The sequence below is a fragment of the Artemia sp. Qi Xiang Cuo genome, chromosome 8, assembly GCF_049724085.1.
Source record: "Artemia sp. Qi Xiang Cuo chromosome 8, ASM4972408v1, whole genome shotgun sequence".
Classification (NCBI taxonomy): domain Eukaryota; kingdom Metazoa; phylum Arthropoda; class Branchiopoda; order Anostraca; family Artemiidae; genus Artemia; species Artemia sp. Qi Xiang Cuo.
The window spans coordinates 55,925,176-55,945,794 of NC_142801.1; the positions used below are offsets into that span (position 1 = coordinate 55,925,176).

Here is a 20,619-nt window from a genome sequence, read left to right on the forward strand (position 1 = left end):
ATTGATTTAAATGTTGCGGTGAAGAAAAAGTCAGATAATACAACTCCAACTGCTGCCGATGGTCTCTCCTACGAAAACTGTATTCTACACAATCTGTTCAAAGAAATTAATGTATTTAGTAATGGAGCATTGGTGAGCACTACCAATAATTTATCCAACTGTGCAAGCTAAATACAATTTATGATGATGACACCAAAGGCATACAAGGAGTTGAGAGGACAATCATTGGGTTATGAATATCGATCAGATGTTGATACTGACGGCGACTTGACTACTGCAGTGACCCAGGAGTATCATCTGGTTGGAAAATTAAATCATGAGATATTCAATATATCCCAATGGTTACCCCCCAATGTCAAGATTGACATAAATTTGCAACTAGCCCCATCGAATTTTATTTTGAGAAAAATACTTCCTGCAGCACCCGATGAAAATGTCATTATCATATCGGCAATTCTCCACGTCCGAAAAAAAACAGGCTATGAGCTGTCTTGCATTGGCAGTGGAAAAGCTAAGAGCCAATGGCAACAACATTAAACTTCTTGTCCTCAAAACGATCACCTATTAGCGTCACATTGCCACCGGCTCTCATAGCTATACCGATTCATCATTTATCAATGGAGAAATCCCATCAAAATTGGCTTTGGCCTTTGTGAAGAGGGGCAGTGCCGTGGGATCCTGGACTGAATCCCCCCATAATTTTAATTTTTTCGGTCTATCTAGCCTTGTGTGCAAAGTGAATGGTATTCCACTGTACACTCTATCATTTGACAAAAAATCCTATAGAACTCTGTACGAGTTGACCATGCAATCGCTATATCATGACTCCCAATGATTTGAAAATGGAATAACCGATTCGATGTTTTCAAAAAATCATGGCTTAATTGTTTTGGACCTGTCGGGGACCCAGGATATGTGCATAGTACGAACAGGGAATATACGTTTAGAGTGTACATTTGCCGATGCTTTGACTGAGAGTATCACGCTAATATCATTGAGTCAATTTGAAACCTATTGGGAAATCACACCTGACGGCAGTGTTCTACTAGACCTAGCACCATGAACACAAAACAAATAATCAGCGTATTTAATATGTATCCATACATGTCCTAGTACAAGTCCTATTGCATAGAATTGGACTTCATTGAAAAAATTCCAAGCGTTAACAATACCCTAATCATTGTCAATAGCAGTACATCGACTTTGAAGACGGGTCATTGTCTATGCATCTTTACAACAGCGAAGAATATTTAATTTTTTTATCCTCTTGGCTTGTCATATAAATTCTACGCACCCTACATCAGAAACTTTATTGAAAGCAGTGGAAAAACCATTATTGAAAATCAACGAAAAGTACAGGATTTAACGACTAAGACATGTGGCTCTATGCACTACTCTTTTTCATGTTCAGATGTCGTGGCTATACCTACAAGCAGTTTCTCGACATCTACATTGACTTACCTCGTTTGAACGACTTTCTAGTGGAAAATATACTTAAAAGCGTGTTTAAAATTGATGTTAGTGCCCTACGAATAAAATGTTCTAAAAATGTATGTGAATTTGTTTGTTAAAAAAAATAATGTATATACATGAAAAAAAAAAAACAACTTTTCTACTCTTTAGATTTCATCTTCTACTAGGTAGAGGTATTTGTCAATAACAACTAATGCAGGTAGATTATCTAAATTCACAGTATAATGATCCTGATATACTGCAATGTCAGGGTCGCATTTTCTACAATAGAGTGCAACTTCACTCTTGTCATATCTCTTTGTATAGTCAATGATACTATTCTCATTCATTTTATAGAATTCACATGTTTCAATTTGCTTATTTGAAACAATGTCACAAACAGTGTCCTCAAGTGGTGAATCACATTCCGTCACAGCCAAATAAAAAACAGTGGGCTTATAATCGTAGTAGTCATTGTCTTCACAGCGATGACGTAGAAACCAAATTCTTTTGTTGTTCCAACAGTTGAATCGCTGACCCGGCTCCTCCTCCCAAAACAATCTAAAACCACGACGATACCAATCTCTTAGCAATACACTAAAATCACGCTTAGGATTCTTACCAATCTTACCAGGATGTGTATTCTCCCATTGTTTAGATTTATCATAGTGGCAATTGGAGCATAGGTGCTCTCTAGGATGAGAATCACACACCTCTTCAAGACAGGAATTACAAACTTTAATTTGTACAGCATATCCTCTATGCAATTTACATGGTTTGCATAATATGCACTTTTGATCATACTCATCAATCATTGTACAATTCTCACATGATGACCAGCTGCCCAGTGTGTACATGCATAGTGGACATGTATGGGACATTTTTTTCCATGTGTTGACACTCTCACTTCCACAATGAAACTGAGCTACCAACAACAACATATTGAGTTGGATAGAGAGAGAGAGAGAGGAGTAAATCATCCTTGAACACCATCTTTCTCGTGAGAAAAAAGGTCCTAAATTTCCAAGCTAGGGTTTTTCTGCATGCACTATACAATCTCAACTATAGTTTCAAAACGTGTTCGACCACTTTGCTTGGAAAGGTACCAAGGAAGTATAGGTGTGAGAGGATACTCACTCTCTTTGAAAAGGAGTAGATCATCAAGCAAATAGTATGGGAAGGAACATAATGCCATAGAATAGCATTGGAAGGAACATAAACCTTTAGAATAGCATAGGAAGGAACATAAGGCAAGCAAATCCATAAGTACATGCTCTGGAAAGGTACCAAGGAACATAAGGCAAGCAAATAGCACAGGAGGGAACATAAGGGAAGAAAATTCCACATATACAATCTACTGATAGTTTTGATTTCATTGGCTAAGAGGGTTCATTCAAAGGCTTGAGTTTTTTCATATTGCCTAAATGTAAGTTGAATTTTTAATGAAGGCGGCACAAACTTCTTCTTCTTCCAATGGCAAACGAAATGTTGCTGAATTTACAGTCATACACTCCCTTGCTCTATCATCCCCATACATACGACGTAGGTTTTTTTTCCAATACCACACTGCCTCTCTATGACGAACAAATTAAAGTTAAAATAAGGATAACTCCTTTTACTAGACAGTTAAAACAGATACAAAAAGTTCTGGATATTTTGACCACATACGACAGTGATCATCATCAGTAGAGAAACTAAAGTATTACAATTCAAACAAACGATTTTTATACAGAAGAAAATAATTATTTCCGGGTCATCAATAATTACGGGTTTATATGAGAAATTATAGATACCTATGTCTTATATGGAGAATTCCTAGATGAATCATGATATTTTTGGGGGGATGCAGACCTGTTAGTAGCCTCCAGTGTACGATGACCCCGTCATGAACAGTCTATAACGTAGTGAACAGCTAACTGAGGATCATTAAGACTTTAAATAAAAAGAAACAGACAGTAATTGATATCACTGCATACATAAATATTAGTAAATATTGGAAATGGCTATTAAAAACGTAAACAGAAAATCAGTTTTGACAAACGATACTGCTCATTATTTCTTTCTTTAGATCAACAGTGAAAGAGATTGTAGTTCAATATAGTTCATGTTACTCTGATTAGCAGCAGAGTCACCAGCAGGTAGTTTCTGCTCATTTGTCTTCACTTTACAGCAAAAAAAGATATCATTTTCAAATAAAATCCATATTATTTTTCATGGCATTATATCATATCACTACAGGTGCTCCAAAAGATTCTTTGGTCTGTTCTTTCATTTCCCTCAGGCTGGAGTTTGAAACTTTTTCTTGAGGCAGAGGGTACTGATTTATAATGTTTAAATTGAACTTTTTCTTAACTGAAAACTAATTAGATTTTACAAAATAGCCGTTCCCATTCAAAACATTTGAACTGAAATTTCACTGTACAAAATAGATTGCAACGAGGTGACCATGTTTATTTTTCAAAGAATTCTGTCATTTGTAACCTTAAATCATAATTTAATTTGGTCAATTTAGTATAACTTTAAGTACATCAATTTTTAAAATAATAATAATTTATACTAATTTTTTTTCTTTTCTTTTGTCCTGCTAAGTTTTCGGCAACGATAAACAAATTTCCAAGCATGTTTCTAGGCAGAGTCATAGAAATATTTTGTTTTCAGAAATTACATTTTGAAGTTGAATTTTGAAAGATCTATCCCGAAATACTTTTTGATATTCCCAGCGATTTTCAACGCTTAAAAAAAATAATACTAAGAACAAGCGTTAAAAGAAGGTCATTCTTAATGGGAACAGCATGATCATAAAAAAAAATCTTAAGTATGAAAACTTCTCGCATATTGAAAGGATGGTTACCTCGGGCCTGTGACCTGAAACATTAATATTTAAAGTCACTATGATATCTTCATATTTCCTCCAAGTCCATCTGTGCTTCCTTTTTTTTAATAATTGCCCATAGCCCTATCTAGAAATATAGGACCACTTAGAATATAAAGTCCTCCGTATGTGCCTGGAACAAATTTTCCATTGCTTTATATTGTTGAATTATGTAAGCTTTTGTCCTTTATTGTTTCTTATGTTGTCTTCATTCTTTTTGTCTTTCAGCAATGAGCCGTATGTCATGCTGCATAACTAAGTGATAGTACAAATAGACTTAGCTGCCAAGCCTCAAGCTTCATTATTTTCTGAATGTATCCTTTTGGATACCTCCTTTGATCTTTTCCTAATCCAGCTAAAAAATTTAAAGGTTGTGCGAAGATAATAAAATACGGGATGGCAATGAGAAGTTTATGCCCACAGAAGAATACCTCTAGGAGCATTTGAGAAAAAAAAAAGTACCCAGGACATTACATTCCCTAGAAGTTTGCATGTGCAGAATATTAAACCCAGGAAGACTACTCCACGGAAAAGTGAAGCCAACGAAGATTGCCTAGACAGTTTTCCCATAGAAGAGGGCGCTCACAAAAAAAATGCGCATATAGAAGATTGCAACCCAAAGATGTATGTACCCTCAAAAACAAAAACCAAAAAAGAGTGCACCAATGAAAGGTTGCATTCATCGGTGTAAATTAAAAAAATATGGGAGGGAGCAAACTCCTTTTTCCAATAAGTAGCCTAAATAAGGACGAACTAGTAAAAAATATAGGAGTGGGTATAACTAAGCCATATTGAGTTGTAGGTAATTTATATTGTATGAGTAACAAGATATACGACATAAACATTGCACAATCACAAATACAATAACAAGAACTGTTTACGCTTGGAACTGTTGGAGAGTAGACAAGAAAATCTGGGAAAAAATTAGGGCTGGAGGGGTAAAACGAGGTCTAAAGGGCCAGGGATGACGCAAGGGGGCCTTGAGGCCCAGGCTCTACTCCCCTCTAAAATCATAAATTTTTCCGAGTTTATGGCACGCCTTTTTATCTTATTCTTTTTCAAATTAGCATTTTTTACATAATCCCCCGTCCCGAAAAAAAAAAACATGCATAGGTACCTGTAGAGGGGACAACTGTCAATCCAAAATCCAAATTTCTTATACAAAGAGCTTCATTAAGTCCATTTGTTTGATATGTTACGTCAAAATGGTAAAATTTACCCATTGATTCACTGTTGCTGTTTTTTTTTTTTTTTTCTTGTTTTGTTCTAGTCGCATTTTGATAGAACAGAGATCATAAAAAGCTGTGGGAGGGCTCAATATATTGCAAATTTAATGTCTGGTTTCTGGTGACGAAACGCGTCAATTAACCAAGAGTGAAGCCGGTACTCAATTAATTAGGCACAAACAGAGTAAAGGCTTTGTCAATCTACGCAGGTGACACTGCATGTCCTTGGTGAGATGTGAGAACTATGACAGATTTATTCAGACCAGAGGGTTGAAAATGAAAGCATTCTGCCATTAATGAAATTGGGTCAATTGGGGGGGGGGGGGCGGCAAGGAGGGGACATCCCCAAAAGATTGTTTGCCCCCTGTAGATTAAAAAAAACTTTTTCGGTATTTACAATAAAAAGAATAGCGTTTTTCGTATTTTCATAGAACAAAACTGAAAACAAACAAATTGCGCCCTCCCCCTAATTTTCATGCATTGACGCCAGTACATTTAGGGTAATGAACGGCAATAATAAAAAAAAAATTGTCGATAAGTATTTAAGCCATAATGTTGCAACGTCACAGTACAAATGTCGATCGAGATAATACTGGAAATGAAGACAAATAAATTGAAAAAAATGAAAGACATCGTGAGATGGGAATTTATCAGAGTAATTAATTAAATAACCAAAGGCAATTATATGCTTCGGTAATATTGACAGACAGAAATATTTACTCATTACAGTCCTCGAAAAACACCATCTTTTACATGAGAGCTGCTAAAGCCCAAATTTTAATATTTCAAAATAATCTAAATTTGTTGGTAATTCTAAATATCCAAAATTTGATGAATCTAAAGCTACCTATCATTTTTTATTAGCTTGAAATAAGTTTAAGTAATTTTAGAAAAAAGAGAAGAACCTTCAAATGTTTAAAATCCCAATCGAATTTCGTCCTCAAATTCGACATTTCAGAGAACCTCCGAGCAAGGTTGTCAACTGTCGACGTCTAAAAAGAGTGCAGATAAATGCTAAACCGAATGATCTTTGCTCAAAAACAGTGCAAGTCAAAGAAATTTGTGCGCGCGTGGCTGCCTCTGAGGTGAAAATAAATGCATGTCACGCAAAAAGTGTGCAAGTTGGCAACCCTGCTCCTTGGGTTAAATGCATTTCTGACAAAGTTGCCAACTACTGACGTTTAAAGCGAATGAAAACTGTCAACAAAGCGAAATTTTTGCAACAAAAGCAAACTATAGACAAATATAAGAAGAACGAGGGCTATAAAACTGGCAAGTATCTTGCCCTATACATGCATATGAAAAAACTAAATAATGTGTTGCTTTTGGCCAATTCATACCACAAAGCAAAAAAATTGGTCTGAATAGGACCAAAAACTATCGAGCAAAAACTTTGAGATAACCAATCAGTTAAACTATAAAGAATCTTTGCTTAAGATCTTGCACTTTCTAGGGGCATACGACCATACGATGTAGTTCATTTGTTCTGTACATCAAGCCCCTGTCAAAGAAATGGCTATTAGGGATAGACGAGATGGTTCACCTGAGTTTAAACAACAAAAAAAGTATTTTCAAACGTAAGTGTAGAGTCACGTGCAAACTTAAACGAACAGAAGTTATGCAGTGGCGCCGCCACCACCACCCTCATCGAATTGAATATGCTGAATTTGAATTCCTAGTCAAATTTCCGTTCGAATGGTTGTTTTAGCCTGTTTTGCCTGAATTCTTTCCATTCAAAATCAAACCAAAAAATTTAATGGAGGGAAAATTCCAGCTCAGATGTTAAATAACCCAGAGTCAAACTGGTTGCTAAGGATATCTTCGAAAAACTTTGAAAAGATATGACTAGAGTGGAGGCACTCATCCCCTAAATTTTTGAGCCTCAACCACTAGATTTTGAAAAAAAAGTCTCTTTCTAAGTTTCTATATTTTATTACAAATTTCTTTATTTTTGTATCTTCACTGAAGAAATTGAAAAAATACCCCCTCCCCTATATTTTGAAAAATATTTCTTGCCCTCCCCCCCCTATTTTCGTGGAATTTAGAAAATTCCTATTTTTCGAAAATTTTAATTTCTTCGTTTCGACATCCACCACTTAAAATTGAACAGAAATTATATATTGACGCTGCCACCACCTTGAACTCTCGCTCCTTAAGCAAACGTTAAAAAAAAAACTTTGAAAAGGCACGAGTAGAGATAAAACTACTAAATGCAGGAAAGCTGATAAGTAGGCTATAAAGTAAAGTTCGTCGTATAAAAACTAAATGACCGAGCGAGTTGGCTTAGCAACTAAACTTATGCTTTACACAGATGTTCACACATGAGTAAAGTTTGTTCCGTATGGCAATTTAGTTGCTGACTCCAGCAATTTTAATTGCTTTTTCCATCTGGCTGCTGTCTGGGTGACGGAAACTTTTCCAGAAATTCTTTCTTACAAACGGTAAGAGCCATGTGATTTGTTTTTTTTTTCTAAGCAAAGCCAACAATCTTAGAAAATATAACCCTACGTTATCATAACGGCAATTAGAATTGCTCAATGAGGGGGAACATTCCCTGCCACAGCAATTTCTCATGATTAAATCCAGAGTACAACCCTAGAAATTGGGATCGAGCCGAATATTTGCACAACCTTTTATTTGATCTACGATCAGCCAAACGATTACCTGGAACTACTCTTAGTTAATCCGTTCTACACATCTAGCCTATCTTCTTCAGCCTTTCGGATTACAAACAAACACGTGACCAATATCTTTTTGTGGTCTCCAATATTCTAATTTCAATTCGAAGGACTATCTTTCTATTCTCCCAAACTTTCCTTAACTGCAAAAAAAAATATCCTGCGCCTTGGTTATTCTACTATTTACATCTTTACCGCATCCGCTATCTTTAACGATAATGCTATCCCATTTGGTGATACTACGGACTTGATCGATTGTCTCGTTACCTAATATCTCTTTCTTATCCTCATTTATTCCGAGTCTAAGCGACTAAGTCATCTAAACATTAATTTCTAAGCCAATCCTCGATTCCATCTCTCAAAGCTTTCAAAAATTGACATGTTTCGCAAACATCTTTACCTAGGAAACTCAAATCATCTACATAATCTAAGCCTAGGAGTTTACCTTCACATGGGAGGAGGATTCCCCCTCCATTCGACACTACTGTGTGTATATTAGAGCAAAGTCCATTAAAATAGTCCTTAATAACAGGGATAAGACACATCCCTGCCTTATTTCTGATTCCACAGCGGACCAACCACCAACCTACCTTCATACCTTCAGTGCAGCAATATTATTCTCCTACATAAGATTTTTTTTTTTGTAAGTGTAGGTGGTACATAAATAAAGTTACTAGTTTTGTGTAGAGATTAGTATAACTGAGAGAAGAGGAAGTGGGATTAAAAAAGATAATAATAGCAATTATAGAGAACAAAAATATTAAGAATACACTTGCGCGGGGAGGAGGCCTCAAATACTAAAATTCAAAACACAGAATAATAAAGAACAGTTAACTTAACCAGGAAAATGCTTTTGAAGGTTATTGGCAGGCAGAAAGTCGAATATTCACATCAAACTTGTCATATTTTTATTTGTCATATTTTTGTTTGTCATGTTCTTATTTTTCATATTTTTATTTGTCATATTTTCATATTTTCGCTTTGCTTCTTTGCATGGATCTTTGGCGTGATAGGAAATTTAACAATGTCTTTATCTGAAACACTATACAGCTGGTAAATGAAGCTACTTTCTAAATTAAGCTTTGCGGACCCTGACTCTCAAAACATTTCTGAAAAAGTCAACTAATGAAAACAGAAGGAACAAATTCTTCATTTCTAAATCGTTTGGTATTGATAAATGAATTTCTTAGGATGAATCCCATCTTCTTGTCAGGGCAAACGTTAGGGGAAATAGCTAAAATTACTAGCAGTGATATAGTAGTAGTTTATGCTTTTTTTGGCAAAAAATTAGCAAGTTTTGAAGTAAAATCTCTCCAAAACCTCGTCACCCCCCACACAAACATAGGAGCACATACAAAATGGTACACATACGAACACACGCATATATATGTGCATACTTACAAATCCTGGATGTGGCCTGCATACAAATATACGTTTTTGTAGCCCCCCTCCATACACACACACGCACATACACAAACATACATACATAAACGAACATAGACAGTCACATCTAGATAGACATTTGGATACAAAATCCTGGATGCGGCCTAGTATACAAACATATTTTTTTTTGTAGTGACATAATTTATTTTGGAGGGGGCGTGCAATTTTGCTTGTGTCAAATCTATTCAAAATTCAACTTATAAATTAGGCCTAACCCTGATCACTTAGGCGTAGCATATTGATAAATATATGTTTGATTTTACACCCTTGGCGGACAGGCATTCGTGTCGTTCACAAGCTTCGATCCAAGTGCTAAATTTAAATTCTTTTCGGGTAAATTTCTAGAGCTGAGTCGAAGGTTGGCCAAAAAAAACACAGCAGCTTTGCTAAAAACTGGGCTCAGATTCGAGCCAATATCAAGCCAAGGCTTGAAGCCATAGTGAATGCAGGCCGATGGCCCTAAAAAAAAAATCCGGATTGGGACTCTTGAAAAAAAAATGTCCACTTAAACTAGCGTTTAGCGTAGATGAGTCTTCGGTTTTAGAATGGTTAAGAAGCGTTATAGAAATTATTTTTATTATTTCATATATTATTTGTATTAGTAAGGTAACTAAACACCCATGACAAGTCTCGGTAATTTTCAACACCATTTTATCTGCTTAACTTTTTTTTACAACCCTTATCAACTTATCAGCAAAATTTTTAGTTTTCCTTATTTTTTATAGCGTTAATGGGAAACCTAATTCCCAGCTATTTCGCCCCTTCCAAGAACGGCGCGTTTGTGTCCATTGTTGCTTTGAAGACGATTAAATGAGTATCTTAGATGAGGATTCGATTAAATTTAATTTTTAGACTTATTTAAAACTGAGGTGTCAAACCCCTTGACTGACTCTGTATTTGTTCTCAGAGACACTTTCTAGATATCAGGGATAGTAAAAAAAGGAAAACAATACTACTTACTCTATTCTAAAGGGCTGATGTAATACTAGAGGGCTACTGATTGCTGTAGTTTCTTTAAGAATCTAATTTGAATAACTTCATTCTAAGAGAATAGTTCAGGAAAAAGTACAAAATGTGCATGAGCACAAAAACAGCACAAGACATTAGCAAGCACTAAAATTCCCAGCAGAGACCTCTGCCCTCGGAACAGATTTATTTTCTATGTATTTTAACTCTTTGTCTGCCTTTTCCTTTTTTTTTCATTGTAATTTAAGCATTATATTCTAATAAGTCCTAATTCTTCTGCTAAGCATTAAAATGCATTTTCCCTACCAGATGATTCCTACATTATGAAGCAAAACACCAATACGTCTTAATGCTAAATTTTATCAGTTGTCTGAATCACCAACATTTTCGGTTTGGCCTCTGAACGACTCTACTATTATCTGTGACCTTTTAAACAGCTCATAAAACTAAAGCTGCTGAATTGATCAATCCGAGATAGACTGACTATTTGAACAGCCGCAACTATATATAAGGCAAGAAAATGAATTAAAACATAAATAAATGAAAATAATTTTATACAAATTAATTAAACAAAATAATACTTTGGATTATACCAAGCTATCTCATAACAGTAGAAATCACTTATATTTGCAATGTGATTAATTCTAGCAGTGCCCATTGCCGCCTGAGAATTGAACCTGACAAATCCGTGTTTTTCCAATTTCCACATTTGCTTGTATTTAAAGTGATATCTTTCGCGGTCTTCTTCGTCCATTGAGAAGTTATGAGTTTCTAATGCTATTTGCTTGATTTGTTTTGTAACACCTAAAAAGGAAAAAAATGGTTCAAACAGGCCTTCTTCAGGAACGTTTTCTTTTAGCAAGAGTGAAGATATTGCATAACAAGCTGGAACGGGGGGGGGGGGGGGTAGACAGACCATGGCTCCTAAGGAGCCACTGGAGGTCTGTGCAGAATAAAAACGATATTGAAAACATTGCTTAAAAATCACTATCGCGAGATAAAACAACTAGCCCTTGAATGTCAGAAGAACACTCTCATCAACTAGGAATTGGAAAGGTGTAACAGCATTTACCTCCTAAATTGTTTTTACCCTCCTTCCCCCATTGAGGAACCTGGTCCTCCAAGTGTAATCTTTTCAATATAGTTCTTATTCTGTACAGAATTATAATGGATCCTTAGGAGCGATGGCGACTATAGGTCTGTATATCCACACTGGAAGTCTGTGCAGAATAAAAACGATATTGGAAATACTGCATAAAAATCACTACTCGTGAGATAAAACAACTAATCTTAGCTTTTCACAAGATTAGGCTCGTCAACTGTTGGGGGTTGGGGATATTAGCCCCAAAATCTTCCCTGAATTTTGAAAAACACGCATTTTGGGGTATTTTCATTAAAAATGCCTTTTATTTGGTATTTTCATTGAAAAAAACTAGAAAAAAAATTGCCCCCTCGTTCTAGATTTCGAAAAATACATTCCACCCCTTCCCTATATTTTTATGAATTGACGCTGCACAAGACATGTCGTGCACATCCGCAGCAACTTTGCTGCGGGATGACAACACGTCTTACATATGAATGCAACAATCTCAGTAGAACCCTATCAGGAGGTCCGAACCCTCACCCCTGCTGCCATCTACAATTTAGTTTAATGCTGACGGGACATAATTTATTCAAGGATTATCGATCGAGTCTAATGGGGGGTAAAGGTCGATTTATTTGCTGTTGTTTGGCCAGGTGTAATGACACTGTGGGGTGATTTACATAATCGATGGGGGAATTATTGGTTCACGAAGGGGGAATTAAGAAACATTCTGGCTTCTTTAATCTTAGGTCTGAGGGATAAACGTTCTTTAGGTCAGAGAGAAAAATTAATATTCTATTTTTAAATAGGGCTTCATTGATCTTTAGTGTCAGGAATTATAAATGACATCACTTGTTATCTTGGAATTATGCGGGAGTCTAAGGAGATAGAAATTCTATTTTTAAATACGGCTTCACTGAGCTTTAAGTCGGAGAGATAAATTGATATTCTAACGAAACCCTAATAGTTTAGCTAGGAAAATTTATGAGATGAAGAGATTAACGTAGGAAAGGGTTTCCTAGAAATTTGAAATGCGTTAGCGCAGAGATGCCAAACAAAAGGAACACGCTGAAATTACGTTTAGGGATTATTTGGGCGAAACCGTTTTATCCATTTTATGGGATTATTTCGGCGAAACAGTTAGAGACATTTTGAAAGAAGATTTTAGGAAAGGTTTTAGAAGAGAATTTGAGGGTGAAACTCTGTGGTCGTTATAATACACAAGTTCCATTTGAACAGTGTTGTGAGGTCCTCTACCCCAACCCCAAAGGGTTCCGATCCCCCACCCCAACCCCGAAGGAAGCCCCCGGTACTCAAAGGTCCCCCAAGCTCCCAAAGAGCCCCAGCCCCCCCAAACACTCTCCTCAGACCCTCAAAGGCCCTCCTCTGGTCCTCAAAGGGCCCCCGGACCCCCAAAGGACCCCCCCCAGACCCCAGAAGCCCTCCCCCCGGTCCTCAAAGGTCCCCCGGGCCCGAGACGTGCCGCGGGCCAGGAATGCGCCACATGGGGATGCGCCGCAGGGGGATGCGCCGCAGGGGGATGCGCCGCGGGTCGGGGGAAGCGCCGCTGGGATGCGCCGCAGGAATGCGCCGCAGGGATGCACCCCAGGGATGCGCCGCTTTTTGTTAGAGTTCTAGTTTACTTTTATTTTAAAAAGTACGTACGCGCGCGTACGTAGGCTAACCTAACCTAACCTAACTTAACCTAACCTAACTTAATCTACCCTGACCTAACCTAATTTAATCTTTTTACCATGTTTAAGTTAGGTTAGGTTAGCTTATCATGAGCGCTCGTGATAAGTTTAACTAACCTAAACTAACTTAAACATTGAGAAATTTTTATAATTATTTATTAATATTTATTTATAACTAAACTAAACTACCCTATTGTTTTTGGTGGTTAGATGACTGAACTGAATTTAAGAAAAATTAGAAATAAAGTGAAAGTTTTTATCTTCAAGGTAAATAATCACAATCATAGTATAGCCATTCCTATCTTCTATGGAAAAATTTAGAAATGAACTTTAAATTTCTTTTGTCTTTGAGAAATTAGGAACTGAAATGGAAGCTTTTTCATTTTCATTGTTAAATTTCAGAATTGAGCTAACTTTTTTTTATTTTTTCTAAGAAAATTCATAAGAGAACTTGTACACTTTGAACTTCTTCTAGAAAACTCAGACTTAAATTGGAGCTCCAAATCTTCATGAAGAATATTCACAATCAAAGTATAACTTTTATTATCTTCTATGAAAAATTTTTTACAATATTTTAAAATTTTTCATCTCTGACAAAATTCTGAATTGGAGGTGAAAATTTTATAATATTTTAAAAAAAAGTAATTGATCAAGAATTTATTTAATTTTCATTGAGAAAATTCATAATTGAAAATTAAATTTTCGTCTCACAAAAAAACATTTGGACGAGAACTTGAAATTGTGTAATCTAATTGTGATATGTTAGAATTGAATTTACGAAAACTCAAAATTAAACTGTAACTTTTTATTTTCATTAAAATAATAACAATAATAGTATAACTTTTCCTATCTTTTATGGAAAAATTTAGAACTGAACTTTAAATTTTTTATGTCTTGGTTAACTTAAGACTGACGTGGAAGCTTTTTATGTTCTTTGGAGAAATTAGAATTGAATTGTACTCTTCGGTAAAATTCAGAGGAGAACATGAACTTTTCTATCTTCTATGAAAAAATTTGGAACTGTATTTAAAATTTTTTCATCTGTTTGAGAAAAATCTGAACTGAAGTGGAAAATTTTTATATTATTTTGGGGAAATAGAATTTATGAATAACTTATTTCATTTTCATTGCGAAAATTCAGAATCGAAGTTGAACTTTTCTTCACTTCTTTGAGAAAATTTAAAATTGAAGTGAAACTTTTTATCTTCATAGAAAATAATCACAATCATAGTATAACTTTTCCTATCTTCTATGGAAATTTTTTTTTATCTTCATGGAAAATAATCTGTAGAAGCTTTTTATTTTCTGTGGAGAAATTAAAATTGAATTCTGTTCTTTGGTAAAATTCAGAAGAGAACTTGAACTTTTCTATCTTCGATGAAAAATTTGGAACTGTATTTAAAATTTTTTCATCTCTTTGAGAAAAATCTGAACTGAAGTGGAAACTTTTTATATTATTTTGGGACAATGGAATTGATCAATAACTTATTTCATTTTCATTGAGAAAATTCAGAATCGAAGTTGGACTTTTCTTCTTCCGGGAAAATATTTGGAACAGAACTTTAAATTTTTTCATCTCATTGAGAAAAGTCGGAATTGAATTTAAGAAAATTTATGATTAAAGTGAAACTTTTTATCTTCATAGAAAATAATCACAATCATAGTATAACTTTTCATATCTTCTACGGAAAAATTAAGAACTGAACTTTAAATTTTTATATGTCTTGGTGAACTTAAAACTGAAGTGGAAGCTTTTTATTTTCTCTGGAGGAATTAGAATTGAATTATGTTCTTTGGTAAAATTCAGAAGAGAACTTGAATATTCACGATCAAAGTATAACTTTTCCTATCTTCAATGACAAATTTGGAACAGAACTTTAAATTTTTTCATCTCTATGTGAAAAGTCGGAACTGAATTTAAGAAAATTTCGAATTAAAGTGAAACTTTTCATCTTCACGGAAAATATTCACAATCATAGTATAACTTTTCCTATCTTCTACGGAAAAATTTAGAACTGAACTTTAAATTTTTTATGTCTTGGTCAACTTAAAACTGAAGTGGAAGCTTTTTATTTCTCTGGAGAAATTAGAATTGAATTATGTTCTTTGGTAAAATTCAGATGAGAACTTGAACTTTTCAATCTTGTAAGAAAAATTTGGAACAGTATTTTAAATTTTTTCATCTCTTTGAGAAAAATCTGAATTGAAGTGTAAAATTTTATATTATTTTAGGAAAATAGAATTGATCAATAACTTATTTCATCTTCATTGAGAAAATTCAGAATCGAAGTTGAACTTTTCTTCTTCCGGGAAAATATTTGGAACAGAAATTTAAATTTTTTCATCTCTTTGAGAAAGGTCGGAATTGAATTTAAGAAAATTTAGAATTAAAGTGAAACTTTTTATCTTCATGGAAAATAATCTGTGGAAGCTTTTATTTTCTCTGGAGAAATTAGAATTGAATTGTGTTCTTTGGTAAAATTCAGAAGAGAACTTGATCTTTTCTATCTTCTATGAAAAATTTGGAACAGCATTTTAAATTTTTTCATCTCTTTGAGAAAATCTGAACTGAAGTGGAAACTTTTTATATTATTTTGGGGAAATATAATTGATCAATAACCTATTTCATTTTCATTGAGAAAATTCAGAATCGAAGTTGAACTTTTCTTCTTCCGGGACAATATTTGGAACAGAACTTTAAATTTTTTCATCTCTTTGAGAAAGGTTGGAATTGAATTTAAGAAAGTTTAGAATTAAAGTGAAACTTTTTATATTCATGGAAAATAATCAGAATCATAGTATAACTTTTCCTATCTTCTACGGAAAAATTTTGAAGTGAACTTTAAATTTTTCATATCTTGGTGAACTTAAAACTGAAGTGGAAGCTTTTTATTTTCTCTGGAGAAATTAGAATCGAATTATGTTCTTTGGTAGAATTCAGGAGAGAACTTGAACTTTTCTATCTTCTATGAAGAATTTAGAACAGTATTTTAAATTTTTTCATCTGTTTGAGAAAAATCTGAATTGAAGTGGAAATTTTTATATTATTTTAGGAAAATAGAATTGATATGTGTACACACACAAAAACTCACACACACACAAAAGCTTACACACACACACACACACAAAAACTTACACACACAAAAAAAACTAACAAAAAAAAAAAAAATTACACACACACAAAAACTAAAAATCGAAAAAACTAAAAAACTAAAAAATTAAAATACTAACAAACAAAAACTTACACACACACACAAAATTTTACACACACACAAAAACTTTAACACATACAAACAAACTTAAACACACACAAAAACTAAATCAAACACACAAAAACTTAAACAAAAACAAAAACTAACACACACACAAAAAATTACACACACAAAAAAACATACACACACAAAAAAAAAAAATAAACACACACAAAAAATCACACACACACACAAAAACTAACACACACACAAAAGCTTAAACACACACAAAAAAAAAAACACACACACAAAAAAAAAAACACACACACAAAAAATTACACACACACACACAAAAACTTACACAAACACACACAAAAACACTTAAAAACAAACACACAAATACACAAACACACAAGCAATTACACACACACAAAAAAATACACAAACACACAAACTTACACACAAACAAAAAATTACACACACAAAAACAATTATACCCACAAAAACTTAAAAACACACACAAACTTACACACACACAACAATTTACACACACACAAAAAACTTACACACACACAAAATATTACACACACACAAAAACTAACACACACACACAAAAAATAAAAAAAAAAAAAAAACATAAAAACAAACACAAAAAAAAAAAAAAAAAAAAAAAAAAAAAAAAACAAAAAAATAACAAAAAAAAAAAAAAAAAAAACAAACGAAAAATAAACACACACAAAAAAACATGAAAAAAAAAAAAATAATCAACACACACACAATAAAAAACAAACATAAACTAAAACACACACAAAGACTTACACACACACTTACACACACACATAAACTTACAAACACACACATAAACTTACACACACACAAAAACTTACACACACACAAAAACAATTACACACACACACAAAAACAAACACACACACACACAAAAACAAACACACACACAAAAACTTATACACAAATAATAACTTACACACACACTAAAACTAACACACACATAAAAAATGACACACACACAAAAACTTACACACAAAAACTAACACACACAAACAAAAAATAACACACACAAACAAAAAATTACACACACACAAAAACTTACACACACACAAAAAAAAAACTTACACACACACAAAAACATAAACACACACAAAAACTTACACACACACAAAAACTTACATACACACAAAAATTTACATAAACAAAAAAACCTTAAACAAACAAAAAACTTACAAAAAAAAAAAAAACTTACACACACAAAAACTTACACAGGCACAAAAAAACTTACACACACACAAAAACTTAAACACACAAAAACTTAAAAACACACAACAAACAAAGAAAAACTTACATACACACAAAAACCTTATACACACAAAAAACTTACATACACACACAAAAACTTAAACACGCACAAAAAAACCTACACACACACAAAAACTTACACACACAAAAACTTAAACACACACAAAAACTTACACACACACAAAAACTTATTAAACACACACTAACACACACACAAAAACTTACACACACATAAAAACTTACACACACACACTAAAACTTACACACACAAAAAAACTAACACACACAAAAAAACTAACACACACAAAAAAACTTACACACACATAAAAAAAATGACACACAAAAAAACAAAAAAACCCACACAATAAATAAAATACATACAAAAAAAAACTTACACACACACAAAAAATTAAAAAAACAAACAAAACCTAACAAACGCACAAAAAAATACATACACACAAAAACTTACATACACACAAAAAAATAACACACACAAAAAACTAAAAGACACCCAAAAAACTTAAAAACAAACAAAAAATTAAACAATAAAAAAAAAAACTAACACACTCACAAAAAATTACACACACAAAAACTTAAACACACACAAAAACTTACACACACACAAAAACTTATTACACACACATACACACACTAAAATTTTATGTTATTTTAGGAAAGTAGAATTGATATGTGCACACACAAAAAAACTCGCACACACACAAAAACTTACACACACACACAAACAAAAACTCTAAGATAAGACTATAAGCTAAAAACTCTAAATTCTTAACTAAAACTAAACTAAACTAGAACTCTAACTGAAACTCAAAGGTAAAACATCAAACTCTTAACTAAAATTAAACTAAACTAGAACTCTAACAAAAACTCTAAGCTATGACTCTAAGATAAAATTCTAAACTCTTAACTAACTAAACTAAACTAGAACTCTAACTAAAACTCAAAGGTAAAAAAATCAAACTCTTAGCTAAAATTAAACTAAACTAGAACTCTAACAAAAAAAACTCTAAGCTAAAATTCTAAAATCTTAACTAAAACTAAACTAAACTAGAACTCAAATTAAAACTCTAAGATAAGACTCTAATGTAAAACTCCAAAATATTAAATAAAACTAAACTAAAACTCTAACCTAAACTCAAAGGTAAAAAAAACAAACTCTTAACTAAAATTAAACTAAACTAGAACTCTAACAAAAAAAAACTCTAAGCTAAGACTAAGCTAAAACTCTAAACTCTAAAAAAAAATTAAAATAAACTAGAACTCTAACAAAAACTATAAGATACGACTCTAAGATAAAACTCTAAAATATTAAATAAAACTAAACTAAACTATAAATTCAACAAAAACTCTAAGCTAAGACTCTAAGCTAAAAACTCTAAATTCTTAACTAAAACTAAACTAAACTAGAACTCTAACTGAAACTCAAAGGTAAAACATCAAACTCTTAACTAAAATTAAACTAAACTAGAACTCTAACAAAAACTCTAAGCTAAGACTCTAAGCTAAAACTCTAAACTATTAACTAAAACTAAACTAAACTAGAACTTCAACAAAAACTCTAAGCTAAAAACTCTAAACTCTTAACTAAAACTAAACAAGAACTCTAACTGAAACTCAAAGGTAAAACATCAAACTCTTAACTAAAATAAAAGTAAACTAGAACTCTAACAAAAAGTGGCGCATCCCTGGAGCGCATCCCTGCGGCGCATCCCTGCGGCGCATTCCTGCGGCGCATCCCTGCGGCGCATCCCTGCGGCGCTTCCCCCGACCCGCGGCGCATCCCCCTGCGGCAAATCCCCATGTGGCGCATTCCTGGCCCGCGGCGCTTCTCGGGCCCGGGGGACCTTTGAGTACCGGGGGGAGGGCCTCTGGGGTCCGGGGGGGGGGGGTCCTTTGGGGGTCCGGGGGCCCTTTGAGGCCCCGTAGAGGGCCTTTGTGGGTCTGCGGAGGGCGTTTGGGGGGGCGGGGGCTGTTGGGGAGGTGGGGGGACCTTTGCGTACGGGGGGGGCCATGCGGGGTTGGGGTGGGGGATCGGAACCCTTTGGGGTTGGGGTAGAGGACCTCACAACACTGTTCAAATGGAACTTGTGTATTATAACGACCACAGAGTTTCACCCTCAAATTCTCTTCTAAAACCTTTCCTAAAATCTTCTTTCAAAATGTCTCTAACTGTTTCGCCGAAATAATCCCATAAAATGGATAAAACGGTTTCGCCCAAATAATCCCTAAACGTAATTTCAGCGTGTTCCTTTTGTTTGGCATCTCTGCGCTAACGCATTTCAAATTTCTAGGAAACCCTTTCCTACGTTAATCTCTTCATCTCATAAATTTTCCTAGCTAAACTATTAGGGTTTCGTTAGAATATCAATTTATCTCTCCGACTCTCCGACAGGGGTGAGGGTTCAGACCTCCTGATAGGGTTCTACTAATCTCAAGTAAATATTTTCAATATTCTTGCTCAATTTTCAAACAGTTCATGGTAACGAACTGTAAGTAAGGAGCGACCCGGCTCAATAGTAAATGGAACTCTAAAAAACGGAATTTTGATACAAATAGATACATCAGAAGATTCAGATTTTTATTTTGCTTTCAAATATATAAGTTTCATTAAGTTTAGTCTTACCCATCAAAAGTAACGCGCCAGAGAATATTTGCCTTATTTTCGAAAAAAGGATGGAACA

The 20,619-nt window shown here is 34.1% G+C and overlaps 1 protein-coding gene across 2 annotated transcripts in view; it reads right to left on the bottom strand.

Moving 5' to 3' along the window:
- Positions 1-11,180: 11,180 nt before the first annotated feature.
- LOC148949586 (putative methyltransferase-like protein 24) overlaps positions 11,181-20,619 on the bottom strand; it is a 72,884-nt gene continuing 63,445 nt past the window's right edge. For both annotated transcript variants that reach the window (XM_089093024.1, XM_089093023.1), the window contains one exon: positions 11,181-11,441. In XM_089093024.1, coding sequence (XP_088949150.1) covers positions 11,203-11,441 — 239 coding nt within the window. In that variant the 3' untranslated portion in view covers positions 11,181-11,202. The remainder of the gene's footprint in view (positions 11,442-20,619) is intronic.